At 41.5% G+C, this 16,967-nt stretch overlaps 1 protein-coding gene across 3 annotated transcripts in view; it reads left to right on the forward strand.

Moving 5' to 3' along the window:
* Positions 1–16,967, forward strand: part of cdh23 (cadherin-related 23) — a 142,739-nt gene that overhangs the window by 71,080 nt on the left and 54,692 nt on the right. For all 3 annotated transcript variants that reach the window (XM_041050657.1, XM_041050658.1, XM_041050656.1), the window contains 4 exons: positions 752–864; positions 2,724–2,912; positions 8,348–8,497; positions 9,334–9,492. In XM_041050657.1, coding sequence (XP_040906591.1) covers positions 752–864; positions 2,724–2,912; positions 8,348–8,497; positions 9,334–9,492 — 611 coding nt within the window. The remainder of the gene's footprint in view (positions 1–751; positions 865–2,723; positions 2,913–8,347; positions 8,498–9,333; positions 9,493–16,967) is intronic.

The following is a 16,967-nucleotide window of genomic DNA, read 5'->3' on the forward strand; positions in this document are numbered from 1 at the left end:
ATGGAAGTTTCTTTTCTTAGAAAACATTTTTGAAGCCATTTTTTAAACATATTTTACATCCTACATCGTTTACATCTGTGTCATCTTCACTGCCTTTATTGGCACATTGGTACACTGTGCTTTACCACCAACAACTGTTAGTCAGCAGAATAATGTGAAATGTGTGGTGCGTTTTCTTTGTGCTTGCACAAGACGTATACATACACAATACAATTAAAACACTGATCCACAGCACTAATATTGGTAACAAACTGATGTGTAGGTAGTTCTCGGGATTTTCACTCTCATCATAATTACTGAGTGTTATCATGACCTAAATTACAATTGAACTGTAGCTAACACAGTAGAGAATACAACATAAATTCAGTGGATGTGAATTGACAGTAACCCTGCATACGTCCAGAAAGGGGGAAGAGGATGCTCATGAGTAAACAGAAGCAGTGGAAGGAGGCCAGACAGTGACAGTTTAAACAAAAGGCATGCAGGAGAGACAGCTCGTGGACAGGTAGGAGGTGTTGGGTCAGCCTAAGGCAGGTAGAGAGACAAAAGACAGCACAGCAAAAGCAGTATCCATATTGAATGAAATGGAGACATGCACATAGCTCATCCTCCACCTTCCCTTCCAGAGGCTCCATGCTGCATCCCAGGGGTTATGTTGAATTATCCACACCGCCAGTTTTGTTTGTCCCTCTGACTTTCTTATCTCTGTCTTTCCCTCGCTCTTTCTTTCTCTCTCTATCTATCCATCCAGGGAACACCAACAGCGTTTTTGCCCTGGACTACATCAGCGGGTCTCTGACAGTGAATGGCCAGCTGGACAGAGAAAACCCGCTCTACTCAGCAGGATTCACTCTCACTGTCAAGGTGAGCCACTGAATGGGAAGCGGTTGGGGGATGGAGGGACTGTCGCAGCCTAGACAGGGGATCGAAAGTCTGTTTCGTCAGTGGATCAAGAGAGAGCTTTGATATGATAGTGTATTGAATCAATGCAGTGTCTGGGTTTTATATAGCATCCAAAGACCTGCTAAATGCAGCACTCCTCTCCCATTTGCACTGTACATATTTTGACATAACAGTCCCAATTAGGAAAGATTTCAAGGTCAATACTACACTGACTGCCCACAAGATCCAGCAGTACTATATGTGTCCATAGATGCTGTGTCAACATGCCTCTGCACAAATGTGGCTCAGACAAACTCAAGTACCTTTATTGATCTTGTCAGTGAAGGCATTCGTGTTTGTGATTATATGATAATGTCCCATTCAGAGGCTTGTGTTGAACAGCCAGCAGCCACAGAGGACAGGAGGAGCGGAGGAGGACAAGAAAAAGAAATAGGATTTAGAGTCCTCCTTGATGCTTAGGGCTCCTTTGTTCTTCCCTTTGTTTCCTTTTTCTTTCGTTTGAAGCAGATGCAGTCTCTCGAATCCCTCTGTCCCTCCACTGTGCTTAAGTCTGTCTCACTTGGCTTTTCAACAAGTCACTCCTGTCCACTCACCTTTAACCCCTCCCCACCCCACAGCCTTCCCACTTCGTCCACTCTGCCACGTTCATTTTTGGCATCATTTCTTCTTTTCCTGTATTGTACACCAAGTGGTTCCTACAGGGTGTGAGAGGGCGTGTGAAATGGATTTCAAGGTGCTCCTGAAAGTGGAAGGATTTGCGATCAAAGACCTAGTTTTTTTTCCCCGTGTAACTGCAATGTTTTATTGTGGATTTTGATGGCTCGTCAAGTCAAGCTGTTTGCACCCGTACTGGAAAATACTGTAAATGGCCTTTAAGAGCACTTAATGGTCTCACTAGCATGCATGTGTTTACTTATTTAGCTGCAGTTATTGTGAGCAAAATGCAGGTTGTATGACATTTGTATGAGACCACTGAGATACAACTGACTCCAAGATTTAATACAAAAGAGGTTCTGGCTAACACATACCAGCCTCAGTCTATTTTCTTAATTGAAATCAATAATTAGAAAGAAGAAAAGTAGAATAAGCGAAAGTGCTGAAAACGAAAAAATGTCGCCCAAAAATGTATTTATAAGATATGGATTTTTTCCCTCTACATTTTCTCTCCCTCCCTCTACTTGTGTTTTCTTAGGTGGTGTTACTATTGATTGTGGTGTGCCATAGTAATGCAACTAATTTCTCAACTTCAGGCAGCTTAGATAGTGCAGAGCGCGTGGAGGTCGCGGTCAAATGATTCTGTGGCGTTGGGACGAGAAAGGCTAAACTACCTTGATTACCCAGAGACCAGCATGTTGTACCTGCCTCTTCTCCTCCTGCTTGTGACACTCTCCCATCAATAAGAGACCACGGCTGCTCATTCCTGTCTTTTGCTCGCATTTCTTTCTTTCTTTTTTTTTTTTGGTTTCAGAGGCCTCACATCTTTGACGCTCAGGCAGAGAGTGTGTAATTGTGTCCTCTCAATGGGACTCCTTTCTGCTAAATCTCATTGTGTGTACGTGTGTGTATGTGTGGATGTACATGTGCTGCCCCTCTCTTGGCCTCACTTTGAGCCTATTTCTATGATTGCTTTGAGTCCGTCTGTCCACCTTTTGATCCAATAAATGAACAGCTGTAAATACCTGGCTGAGATTGCGTGCTGACCGCCTCCATCCAAAATGACATTTTCAGAGCAATCAAATGCATCTCGTGTCTCTCTCTCTCTCTCTTTCTCTCTTTTTCTCTTTCTGCCATTGCCCCTTCCCTCTGTCGCTCTCTATAAGGCCACAGAGTTGAAAGACGATCGCAGTCCGTCAGACGCAACAGTGATGACCACCTTCACCATTCTGCTAATTGACAAGAATGACAATGCCCCAAAGTTCAACAGTTCTGAGTATCGAGTCCGCATCACTGAACTGGCCCAGGTGGGCTTTGCCCTGCCCCTCTTCATCCAGGCTGAAGACAAAGACGAGGTGAGCTGATCACATCCTGATGGCTGCCACGGTCCAGTAACCAGTCACAGCAGTCAACTGACATTAGGCTGATGCTCTCATCCAGAAAAGACTCATTTACACTATGCTACTTCAGTGTCTTATCACTGTTCCAGCTCTTCTTTACACCAGCTTCTCTCTACAGTGTGTGCAAGGGAGAATTAAGAATATGTCAATGTGAAAAATTATTTTGGTGCATTCTGGTGTGAGTAACTCTTGAGTTCAGACATAGAGGCGGGAAAAACACGTGGATTGACTGAGTTCCAATGGTAGCAAATCTGTTATCTCTCCTCCCTTGTTAGGAAAGTGTACAAAACATTCAAGATAAGATAAGAACAAAATAATGTCCATAAAAAGTTTGATCTCTTTTTGTTATAAATTAAATGTATTCTTATTTTAGACATGATTTAAGAGGAGGTGGAGGAGGGGGGATAACTAGGCCTTCGGTAGTGATAAACATAGCGCAAAGTAGGCACAGAAATAACAGAAATAACATCCATGTATAGTCTCTCTATATCTGCCAGGACACATTAAGAAAGAGATGTGTCTTTGCTCAAACCTTTTCAAACTTATTTTTCTCGGGTGACAGATGACATGATTTAAGAAGGAGAGGGAGGAGGGAGACAACTGGGCCTCAGTAAAGAATAAAGGAGGAAAAACATGTATGGATGTGTTTATATGAAGACAGTAAAAAAACAGCTATGCCTGTGCTCAAACATTTATCTGGGATAAACACAACATGTCATGCCTCACAAAACCTACATATAATATATATAAACTTAGAAATGTGAATATCTGCTTCCTCGTAAGCATTTTCCTTTTTTTAATCGTCTTTATATTACGAGTTCTGAGGGTCATGGAGCTCTTGGTGATTTTCTGTCTCCACAACAAGTTTGGTGTCATCCATCATTGATGAGCGGTCTGACAAGTGAGAGTTGTGTGATTTTTGTTTACCCTCGTTCAGAGCAACAGAGAGAGAGAGTGAGAGAGAGCACACCAGAAAAAAACTGCCCTTCACCTTAAATTATTGACATAATATATTTATAGCCTACATTGGGTTTCTGCTATGACTATATTGCATAAATATAGGATTAACTTTCTTTTTAATAACATGCATTTTTTTCATGTCTGTCATATTCAGATATTACCTAGACATTGAAACTACAGTGAAAGGTGTCAGTTTTATATTATGTTGCTGGTATGACTTGAGATGCCACGCAAGCCATCGCAGGCCGTGAGACACAAATCTGACACGCGCTGTGTGGCTTCGCCAGTCTGTTAACATGGGCACAAGGCCGTTCCACGACCATCACAAACACACAGTGTAACCCAGGCGTAACACAACAGTAGAACCGCAAAGGGACTGAATGTTTTTTGTAGTTCCCACAACTACAACCAAAACCAAATGTAGTAGTCTACAGCTGTTATTTCAGTGCATCAGATACATATTTAATCAACATTGAACTAAGTATAATCATTTGTACTCAGTACAAATTTAGTTATTATTACTATAAATGAACAGCCCGATGATTGTTGGGACTGACAGGTAAAACCTCAGACTCGCTGTGGCACAAGACACCACTAAAGGATTCATCAGTAAGAGCGGCCTGATTTTCAAGACACATTCCACTCTTGATTTGACCTGATAAGAGCTTGTACATGTGAGTGGTGTGTATTATGTTTTCATTTGTAGGTTTAGATTTATCTTGTTTATAAATGCAGCAGCCAAAAAGAACATCAGCCACTCTGAAACTGCTTGCATGGCAGCTGTGTGTGTGTGTGTGTGTGTGTGTGTGTGTGTGTGTGTGTGTGCGTGTGTGTGTGTGTGTGTGTGTGTGTGTGTGTGTGTGTGTGTGTGTGTGTGTGTGTGTGTGTGTGTGTGTGTGCGTGTGCATGGACTGTCAGCAGCAGTGTACAACAGTATGCTTTAGATTGCTTTAGTGTGTCTGCCACTTCCCATTAGCTGGATCTATCAACCTAATGTGGTGACACACAGTCAAACCCACTCACCAACAGACACACACACACACACACACACTCAGACACTTTTTCACTTTATGCTTGCTCTGCCATTCTGTCTCTCTCTCGCTTTCCCTCTCCCATATGTGCACATGCCCGCTCACACCAGCGCATTGGACTCGACTACAATTTAATTTGCTCTGGAAGAGATGGGATAGAGCATCAAATTATACCTAACGAGGAAAATCAATCACCTAGGGTGCAGATAAGCCGAAAGCTAGTCAACTCTGATTGATTCAGGCACAGCAGCCGCCAGGGTGGAATTTGACAGATAACTACAAGTCAAGTGGATAGAGAAAAAGGTGGAGAGTAAAGAGAGACAGGCATAGGGAGAGGAGAGGAGAGAAGAGAAGAGGAGAAGAGAACAGCAAAAAGGAGGAATTCTAGGCAAAAATTGCGAATAGAAAGTAATGAAGCAAAACTAGAAGTCTGAATAATTGGTGGAGCAGGATGAAACGGAGAAGAACAGACAGGAAAGAAAGAAAGAAAAAAGAAAGCACTTGAAGGAGCGATAGCAGGAGTATTGAGGAGTAGGAGTATTGAAGGATGGCGTGTTGTATTGGTGAGGCAGAGAGGGGAGTACTGCGAGCGTGGTGCTGCACGCTAGTGTGGTGACGACCCAGACACCTGGCATGTGATAAGAGGTCCCTCTGTAGGTTAGCACCCAATGTTTTGCTGCCACCGGTAACAGCACTCTGGCTGGAAAGGTACACCACCACTTAACATTCAAGCATCTCCAGCTAAGATTGTTCACCACAAATGAGGGAACAACTGTGATAATTCTGAGATTGTTTTAAACAGATTCACCAGGGACGCTGCATTAGAAAGCCATCCTTCAGAACCAGTTCATTAGTAACCACAGTTCACTGCTAATTCATCTTCATATAACAAAAAGAATGCATCAGAGAGAAGTCCCAGCCCCAGTCACTGTGACACTGCAGCCATAGTGCCATATCTACCGGTATGTCCATTCCAAAGAGTAAAATCTATAGAACATTATTTTTGTCTTGCAGTTTTGTATTACTGTTTTGATCCTTTAAACCTGCATGTCAGTGCCGATACACACACTCTATCACACTCGGCTACACCTGTGCTGTAATCTCACTTTTTCCAAGGGTGAGGGATTATAGGCAGACGTTTCATTTCTTAGACTATGACACAAGTGGTAGTTACCTCTCTCTTCCTGTCTGTTGCTACCGTGATATCCTCTTCTGCTCGGCTAGCATCTTTAAAACTTTTGCTGCTGGAACTTGTCACTAAACTTTGTGGCAGTCGCATCTGACAGGGTGCTTTTATTGGGGGCTTCTGAAGGCAGAAGCAAATGGACGGGCAATTACGTTTATGGGCAGTTTGAGGTGACATCCCTGCATATTGGATGGTCTTTTAAATAGGAGTCATCAGCCACAATGGTTCTTCCAGAGATGAAAACAAAAACAAGGGGGCTATTTCAACCGCCAGCATAATGCCAATCGACCACCCCACCCATCTTCCTCTGTCTGCCGCAATGGCGACATGATTGGCCGCCCTGCAGCTTTATACATGAAGACAGGAAGGGATCTGGAGCCGTTTTCTTGGCTCAAGACAGCCACAGGCTTTTCAGAGCTGTGATGTCATTCTGACCCAGACTTGGTTTACCCATGGTGCCTTTACATTCAGGATTTTACAGTGTTTGAGAAAGACAGGTAAAAGAACGATGAGGTTTGTAGGTGCTCTTTGTGTTCCAAATTTTATATAACCAATAATTAAACAATAGTAACCTCACCACAGACCCACCCAGTAATAAAGCACATGTATTTCTAAATCAGACTCCATGCTCATATAATCTAACATTGTCTTGGCATCATATACTGCTGAAAGACCAAACCCAGACATGTGTATCTGTATTGAAGTAGATAGTCATGGTTGTCATCGGGGATCACATCAGCTCCTCTTTTCCTCCCATAAAACACTCACTATAATGATTAAAGCACATGGTTTCAACCTTCTATGCTGGCTGGGTAATCATCCCAGTCGGACATACTGTATACAGCTCTCTGAGCAGAGCTTGGGGATTTACTCCATGTTGCACTCAAATGGCAATTTACATAATGTGAAAGTGCTGTATATGGTTTATGTGGTGGAGATAGGGAAGAATTCAGATGAGGAGAGGAGATGAACATGTGGCTATAATTTGATTCTTATGTCTGTTTTGCAGTCTAACCTTGTCATATCCATTTCAACACACTTTTTGATGGTTTTGCTTACTAGCTTGTCTCTTCTTCCTTTTCCTGCAAAACAGGAAAAGCTCTCCAGGTCAAATGTGTAGTGGAGCCTGAAACAGTTTTCTCTTTGAGATTTAGCATCCCCACAGCCATCAATAGCCTTTCACCAGCAAATGATTACGCACAACAACAGGAATAGGGGCTTTATAATTGCTTCTGTGCACTAAAAAACCATTCATGATGTACTGAACTTGTGATCAGCTGATCTTATGGTATGCATGTGTGCGTAGCACTGATGTTGATGATGTTTTAGTGCCAAATTGTAATCAGCTCTGACCTCTGACACAAAGATCGGAATCACAGATAGCTGTGAAAAGAGAAAAAGAGCCGATAGTACAGATAACGTGGCTGTATAGAAAGATATTGAAGGATGATGAAAAGTCTTGCAAAAACATGCAGAGATAGACATGAAACATCTCGCTCACCACTGATAAGAGTGAATGGAACTGGCTTCCCAGTTGATGCTGTGCTTGACGAATCAGGATGGAGAACATTTACTATCGTCTGCATTATGTTAAAAAAAAAAGAACATAAGAAAGACATGTATATACCGTTCCTGAAAATCCACTGAGTCACTCAGGTACTCACCTGGTACAGCTATCTTGCCTGTTTGCATCACAAAAGCAGTACCACAAAAGACAAGAACTCATTTGAATGCCAGGATTGCTAATATTATTAAATCATCAATACGCTGACAGAAGTAGAACACACAGTGAATATATCACCCTCTAAAACTTCTCTGAAGGCTCTTGATTGCTTGTGGAATTTGTGGTTGTTATTCTGCTGTCTCCACTGTTGCCGCCAAAAGTAAATAATTTTGGGTACGCCAATCATCTAAATGCTTAAAAAATATATATATGTATGTGAATGTTTCAGTACCAGTCAGCGGTTTGGTGAGGTGTTGGCTCTGCCTTTCAGTATATTTTTACAGTCTTTTTACCTCAGCTATGAATTGTGAGTTCTGTCTAATAATTAATCATAAAAATTCCATGCATATACTGTAGTATGGGTTTTATCGTCTACATTCGTCACTGGTAGTTTAGACAGAGTATATATCACTGTCTGGCCTCGTTCTCTCTCAGCAGCCCCTTCTTTCTCTCTTCTATATTTGCCTCTCTCTTATCCTTCCTGTGGCAGGGGGTGAACAGCATGTTCCAGGTGTCTCTGACAGGAAACAACTCGGAGTACTTCACCATCTCCCCCACAGCGGTGCAGGGGCGTGCTGACATCAGGATGAGGGTGGCCATGCCTCTGGACTACGAACAGATCCGCAGCTACAGCTTCTCCGTGAGTTTTAAACTTATTACTGGTGTTCCTACAGTGTACATCAAAACATTTACATCAGAGTGAACGATGGGATGGACTCGAGTCTCTGTGACTCTGAAAAGAATCATATGGTATGAGAGAATAACAGCATGATCACTTCACTGAACAAGTAATCAAAGCATATAGAGGGTTCAGGAGGAGGGATTCAATAGCCAGCATCCCCTCTACAACCCACAGCTTTCTAGCTATTATTTATAAAGACGTAGGATGCTTTCATAGGAGCTCAACTTGCTGAATATATTTTCAGTCATTGTAAATGTCCAACAGATCAAATTTATAAAGTGATACAAAGTGGAACTGAGTCGTTGGATACAAAGCAGCACTGTCCTCTCTGTGAGACTGTCCTTGAATGAACTGTGGACCTAGCCTGATTTCTAAGCAACGACTGAATTTAGCTTCATTATGTTTCTTGCAACTTGTTTTTATTTGTTTGGACACACGGCTCAGTCAGACCGGGGCTATATCACTTTCTCAGCACTGCAGACTTGTTTGTACAGTGAAATTGGTATTTTGTCACTTCAATTTACTCCTGGGTCGTTTACAGAACCAGAGGGTGCCCTGCTTAGGGTATAATCCAAGATCTGTAAATCTTTGACAAGCCAATTCTTTATGACAGAAACTTGTTTGGCACAATAGCAAATTATGATTATAATTTTTAGGATGCCAGCTAAGAATGTGAAATACTCTATATAAACAAACCAATGTTAAAGACATGTTTCCTCCTCAACTGAATTGTAAAGTCTGAGGCCACAGTTAAATCTTATGTGTATAATATACCGCTTGCTGTTTCTCCTCAGCTCTATGCCAATGAGTCCATGTCCGACCACGTGGGGTTTGCCCGTGTCTTTATTGAGCTAATCAATGAGAATGATAACCGGCCCATCTTCAGCAGACCGCTGTACAACATCAGCCTTCCTGAAAACACACCCCCTGGTACCTCACTGCTACGCATCCTGGTGAGTATCTGAAGAAAACCCCGGTACAGTGTTTACACAGCAGATAATGTGTTAAATTACTCACAGAGTGGTTTCTTGCGATTTATTCCTGAAGAGAAATTTAACTGGAATCCAAAGAGATTACAATAAAACCTGACTTGCACTAGTAAATTTTATGGGGCTTGCTTTATTGGGAATGAAATCTCGGTGTGTTTGTTTGCCCCATGTGACCCAGTGCTCTCTTGAGACTTTACAATATGAGTTGTGATTTATGGCGGCTCAGGCTAGGCTGCCTCAGACAAAAGCCTAAATAAACTCAAAAGAAAAACTCATTCACCTACTGTAGTGGGTCACTGTTAGGTAACACTGAGATCTTGTGTATTAATGATACTGAAATACCATGTTGGCAACTAATTCATGTCTCAGAGCCTTGAAAACAATATGTGACTCAACTGTGGCTCGGTCTTAAGGCCTATTTTAACATAATTATGCAAATATATCAGTGAATTCCATTTAGGTAATAAAGTTTGAACTAACCACAACACAGTCAAAATGTCCTCAGCTCAAGCTAAATTACTATTACCAGAGGATCTTAAAATGTCTTACCTTTCCTACTGGATTAATCTAACAGATGTTGATAATACTGACAGGACCACTCCATTAAAACTAATCCAATTAAGGTTTAAGAATTATTATTATTCATTCCCTCCAGCCTATGTTTAGTTACTCATTGTTGAAGTGTCCTTGAGGTCACTCCACCTCACCTTCTCAGAGTCCCGCCACTCAGCGGCACTCAACCTCTGTCGTCGTCCTGACCTGCAGTCACTGCTTTAACCAGATCGGAAAAAAAATCTCCAACCGTTTCCCTGTAACTCTGAATTATTATTCATTACCAGCCATTCCTGTGACAGAACGCCCACAATCCACTAGATACAAGTGCAAAAAAGCACAGTGTGAAAATCAATAGTGTTTATAGACTGGGTGCTCATGAAATGGAGATTGCAGAGCAGTCTAATACCCGATAAGTCTGGCTGATGTTGGCCTCGTGCTGGAGCGTGTGGCCCGTCGTGGAATCCTGATTGCTGGCTGTAGAGAGTGGATGGGCTGTAAATAGAATGAGATGTGACGGCTCTCAGCGAGGACTGCACTGGCATGGATGGCAGCACTCGTATATTATGCACTGTTAGATGAGGGTTTCGATATTCTGACCTGCTCTCACACACACACACACACACACACACACACACACACCCTCTGAGAGACCACTGGAGACAAAATACACATACAGATTAAACAGATGTTTCCCACACTCCACTAGTTTGGCTCTGGCACTGAGAAATGGAAATACACACACACACACACAGAGTAGACAACAATGTCCCTGAACTCACAAAAGGTCAACACTTGGCTACAACCAGACAAAGTCATTGGTCATTGTAGGCTTTCCTCCATTTGTTACCCCGTCAGATTACCATTTACTATGTATGTGTGGTTGATGTGTGTGTGTGTTCAGTAATGTGTTTGCACAAACTTGTTTACCTGTGTGGGTCTGTCATAATTTAGTTAATTAATAATTCAGAAAGTAAGTTACAACGTTTGTAATCCAGTGACAATATCTGAGACTGTTTATTTATATGCTGCAGTCTGATCAAACAAGCCACGGCCATTTCACTCGTGTTTGCGTGAATAATGAGCAGTTTATTTTGGAATAGGCACTGCATCGGTTCATTATTTAAAACAAGTGAGAAAGTCTGCAGTGCAGCACAGAAAGAAGTCAAATCCATCGGACTGCTGGCTCTCTGCTTCACATTGTTCAGGCTCTTGTAAATGTACAGTAATAAGTCATATTTCTTCACATGAATCACTTGTTCTGTGATAAATGTCTTATACTGTAAGTGTGGAGTACATAAATATAAAACTAGCCTTGATTATGTTCAGTGAGCTTTTCAGCGACACTTTTCAGCCCACTTTTGTCTGCACCAGGTAAAATAATAACTTAACCTGTCTGCCGTCTCACTGTTAAGGACAAATTGTCACTTGAAAACTCCAGAAAAGCATATTGAGCTGAAGTGCTAATTGAGACAAAATTAATTCACCAGACGCTTAACAACTGATTCTGTTATTATAAGACTACTTACATTTCTACTTATCTCAAACTCATTTTATTCTGTACTTTATATTACAGCTCTCTGTACCTGTGCTTTTAAGTGTCATTTGATTTGCTCAAATGGCGAGCACCTTTTCATTTTCCTGATACTCCGTGTACCTGTCTCACTCGGTCTCTTCCAGCAGTTCAAACTGTCTGCTCGTCTAAGTGCAGTGAACCACTCAAGGCAGTACAATATAGCCAGATTGTTAGGCTGAGGCTGTTCTCTGTCAGATGGCTGTGAGGTGCAACAGATGGTGGCCAAATTATGTTTTAGTACCAATAGGGAGGACATCTCTTTCATTCTTAATCTCTCAAGGTGCTCTGGCCAGCCCTCTTCAATATACAATAACACGCACACACAGGTGAATTCATTAAAGTAATAGTTAGACTTTCAGGAAAATATACTCATTTGCTTTCTTGCCAAGAGTTGGATTGGACTGGGGGGTGGTGGGGGGGCGGGGTCGAGGATGACCTGGGGAAAAATATGGAGTGAAACTAAGTTGAATTAATATGATTTTTGTTGGGAAAACAAACAAGAGTTTGCTGATGCTATTATGCAGACTTATGCTTCACTAAAACTCAGCTTGGATCCCTTTCTGTTAGCTGCTTCCCCTGTCATTGTTAATGAATTATAAGGTGGAGGGGGGGCTGAATTTTTTATTTTATATATATATATATATATATATATATTTTTTTTTTTTTTTTTTTTTTTTTTTTTTTAATTTATTTATGTGTTTGGCATGTGAAGAGGGGCGTGCTAGAAAAGTTTGAGATTCGCTGGATTAAAAGATTGATACTGCTGTTATCACTCTCATGTTTGTGTAGTAAGTATCAAACTAGAGCTAAGCAGCTCCAAAATACACCTACCTGCAACTCTGAAGCTCACAGTTATGACAAGATTCCAAGAAGGCACTGCCCCCAGACAAGAAACAACTAAACCACAACTTCAGTTTTTTTCCCTTTTTGGCTTTGTGTTAATGAGTGAGCTTTAGAGCTGCTGGTGCAGTAGGAGGATTTCCTTTAACTCTGGACAGAGCCAAGCTAGCGGTTTCCCCCCGCTTCCAGTCTTCATGCTAAGCTAAGCTAATCGGCGGCTGGCTCTTGCTTCATATGGAGCATGCAGAATAATATCAATCTCCTCCTTTAGCTCTCGGAAAGATAGCAATTAAATGCATGTCCCAAAATGTCAAACTGCTCCTTTAAATAGTGTTAAATGTCACCTCTTTAACTGTTGCAAATATGTGTGATATAATATATAATAATGGATGGAATGATGTCCTTATGATTTGGTCTTTGGGATCCACTCTTGTTATTATGATGACAGTGATGAGACAATATCATCATGGCAAGTAAGTCAGCTGCACTGAAAAGAGAGTTTTGCATGCAGTCTTAGAAAATGGTCATTTTAGGGCACAATGGCATCAGTGTAAATGAGAAAATTACCCTTGTAAGGCAATGTGGACCTCATTGTTTATCACAGCAACAACAGCAGAGAGGATCATCAAATTAACTTTAATAGATAGATAATCGTTTCTCTCACGCTAAAGTAGCTGCTTTGGAGAGCACGGTACATTTCTGCTCCGACAAATTTAAGTGTTTCTGCAGTTGTGCAGTATATTGATAATGTGGTGGAGGTGGTTTGTATGTAAAGAGGGTGGGGTCTGGGTGATGTTTATATAATGCTTTATACCTATGCTAATTGAAAGTATGCATGTTAGTTCCCAGTTGTTTTTAAAAAGTGCCAAACAAGCAGCCTGATATTGCAATTGAATGCTTTGTTTGGGTTAATATTCATAGCTCATCTGATCAGAGCTTATGTACAATGTTAGTCAATGCATTACTCAGTGCCCGCTTCTGCATCCCTGTGGACACTTATGCTTAACATATGAGTACACACACATACACACATACACACACACACACACACAGCGGCAGTGGCTGTTTAATATTTATGGTCTGCAGCATTACTTATCATTATAAATATTTATTGTGATTTACTCTTTTGTCTGGGTCCTTTTCTCTCTAACTCTCTCTTTCTGTCTCCTCCTTACCCTGGAGACTTTAGACACCAGCAGCTGCTTGTATCAGTGGAATCACTGATTTTCTCTCTATGGGTTTCAGAAAATTTGCCTTCTTTCATTTCTTATTTATTGTATGCCCTCGGTTATTGTTGTTTTTTCCCCTTTCTCTGTTTTACCATTAGATTGCTAATGGTTTTCAGGTGTTGCTTTGATTCACTCGGTTTCTGCTTGGATTACACTTTCTCTAGCTCTACCTTAGAGGATATGTATGTTGAGGACGCTTGCAGGTCTAATATGCATATAGAAGCACAGTTTATCTGCACCTTCCTTTTTTCTTATAGTTGATCTGACTCCTGTTAAATATAGATTCAACATTGATTTTGGGTGAGGGTCTCTGTCTTCTACCAGTGCCATGCTGAGTGTTTTATGGGCTCTGCACAGATGCTGTATGTTTGAGGGCTAAGGCACAATGATAAATGCTTCTAGCAGAAGGTTATAAATTACATAGTGGAGGATGTTTCGCCAACGCCACTGTTTAGACAGGCCTTTATGGGGTAATAGTCACAACAGTAATTATAATTCATTATTGTAATAAAAGGGGTGAGGCCCGGCTCTCTCCTGCTAGTGGTAGCTCGCACAGAATCGCTGCTAATAATGGGCAGCTTATCATGGGTGTTCTGACATTGTGAGACGGGATGTGAGTGGTTGTGCAGGGCAGAGGACGAACAGGCAGGAGCTGAGACAAGTGAAAAGTCTGAACTTTACCAGGGTTTGTTCACTATGAGCTCTCCAGAGACATGTGATGCGACCCTCTGGGTTATTTATTTATCATCTGCTAATCCATATATCCATTTTATTCAGAGGATACTGATTTTTTTTAAAAAAGTTAAAACATGTTGCAATCACAGATAAAACAACTGCGTCTGCAGCTAATGATTGTTTTCCCCATTGATCAATAATTGATGAATCTTTTGTCTTTAAAATGTCTGAATGGTGAGAAATGTTCATTACTATCTCCTAAAGCCCAAGATGACGATCATCATAACTGAGAAATTAGAACCAAGAAATGTTCACTAGTGTGTGACTGCATCAGTCCTGCTCCCCTAACACATAACTGTAGATGCAATAAACTATCTACGTGCTTGCTTTGTCCTCCCCCTTGTACTCAGTGTGTCTCTGTATTGTACTCTTTACTCTTTATCATTTTCTACATCCTCCCTGTTCTTGTGCTAATCTCGTTTCTTCATCACTGAGGACACAGGCAGAGAGAAAGAGAAAAAGAGAGGAGGAGGACCAAGGGCTGTCGGCAAAGTGAAGCTGCCAGCCAGAGAGCTCAGCATTAAGCCTTTTCACTGGCATTTCAAACTACCTCCAGCTTATGTCCACAATACAGTCCTCTCTCCTTTTCTCTCTCCCCCTCTTTTCTTCATATTCCAGAGGTAACAGCTGTTTTTTCAAGTGTTTCACATGTGGTTAGAATAATTATACAGAGGCCGTGCTTGCACGCAAACAGCAGAATTTATCTTGCAAGCTGTCACAGTGTGCTGCAAAGACATCCACTCCATTTTATTGAACTCTTCTTTTACAAAAGTATACATTGTTAAAAAGTGTTTAAGTTGTTTCTCTCTCTCTCTCTCTCTCTCTCTCTCTCTCTCGGCCTCTCTGTTATCTGGGTGGTCAGGAGATAATCGAAACAGACTGTTCAATCCTGTCGGCGGGCAGCATTCGCTGTGAGCACCCCCACCTGCTCGTTAATGGTTTAGAGAAATAAAGCGGTCGTAAACGTACATTCGCCATCGCCATTACGCTAAAGTGTCCGCAGTAAAAACACACACAGCTCCCATCAACCCCCGCAGGTGCTCTAGGTCACAGCTGGAGGACTGGCGAGAGATGCGGTTGGTCCTCGTTTGATCCAAGTAGGTGAGGGATTCTGTATCTTTTTCTCTGCTGGGTTTTTGCGTCATTTCACACAGCTTTAACTGTACAAGCATGTGTCCGATATAAAAGTGAAGGAGAATATATAAATTCACCCGCATTAGTTTATTCGCAGCAGTGTTGAGTGAGAAGCTGATCAAGATATGTGATCATTAATTGGACACATCCCGGAGTAGCCCTAACATGGTGCCCTGAGATTCTGTGCTTTTTCCAGGCTGCTGCTCTGCTCTGAGTTTTGCTCTGCAGTATTGATCAGAGATACAAACAGGCTCTGCACGGTCCCATGGCAATTTGAGTGCATAGAAACAGAGACTGAGACAGTCCAACACCATAAAAAAAGAAAAAAGCTTGTTAAATTCATGCTTTCAATCATACCTTTAGTTGCATTGTGACCGCACATATAAGATATTTCACTTCTCCATCAAACACATTTTGATGCTTTTTTTCAAAACCAAATGCTTGATCATTTAAAGCACTTGGCTCATGGAAGCCCCATTGGAAAATCCACAGTTCTCATTCAGTGTAAAAATACATTCTAACATATTAGTGTTAGGAAGGACCCTCTGGCCAGTATAGAGACAAGGAACAGTTATATTGACCACTAACTGTATTAATATATAAACAGTCGGTATTGTATAACAACATGAACATTTACTTAAATCTACAACAGAACTCTTTTCATTACATTTTTTTTCCTGATGATCATCAATCAGACATTATTTGAAGAAAATTATTTACTCGACTGCTGTAAACTGTGATTCGCAGTCTGTTAGGACATGTGCGTCTCACCCTGAATTTGCATTTGACACCCATGGTGCCTGTGAGTGCAGTTGGAGCCACTAACTTCCACACTGCTGATCCAAAGGCACTTCATTTTGCTGAGATGATTGCTTAAGTATGCAAATGCATACAGCATGTAATATGTCATATGACAAACTTTCTGCTTGGTGTGTCTCACACACACAAGAAGTACAGCATGTGCTCCTAGTCTTAACACAAACGAGTGCTTAAATATAACTGTTCTCTGTATCCCACTTGTATAGCATTAGCAAAGACTGATCTATGATCTTGTTATGGACACAGAACTTGTGAGAAAGTGAAGCACAGAGCTGTTAAAAGAGCACACATGAGTGGAGCTAACCAGAGCTGAGGAGCCAGAGATGAAGATAACCTGACAACCGTGTCTTCATCATTGTCTCCCCCACAATGATTGTCAGAGACTGGACATCTTCACTTCACTCTGGTGGTGGTGGTGTGTGTGTGTGTGTGTGTGTGTGCCTGTGTGCCTGTGTGCCTGTGTGGGTGTATGTTTGTTATCTATTCTTTGTGGTTGTGTTTAGGTGTGAAACACTGAGACACAGGAGGTTGTCTGTGTTTGGACTAGGGGTCAT

Source organism: Toxotes jaculatrix, chromosome 11 (genome assembly GCF_017976425.1).
Source record: "Toxotes jaculatrix isolate fToxJac2 chromosome 11, fToxJac2.pri, whole genome shotgun sequence".
NCBI lineage: Eukaryota > Metazoa > Chordata > Actinopteri > Toxotidae > Toxotes > Toxotes jaculatrix.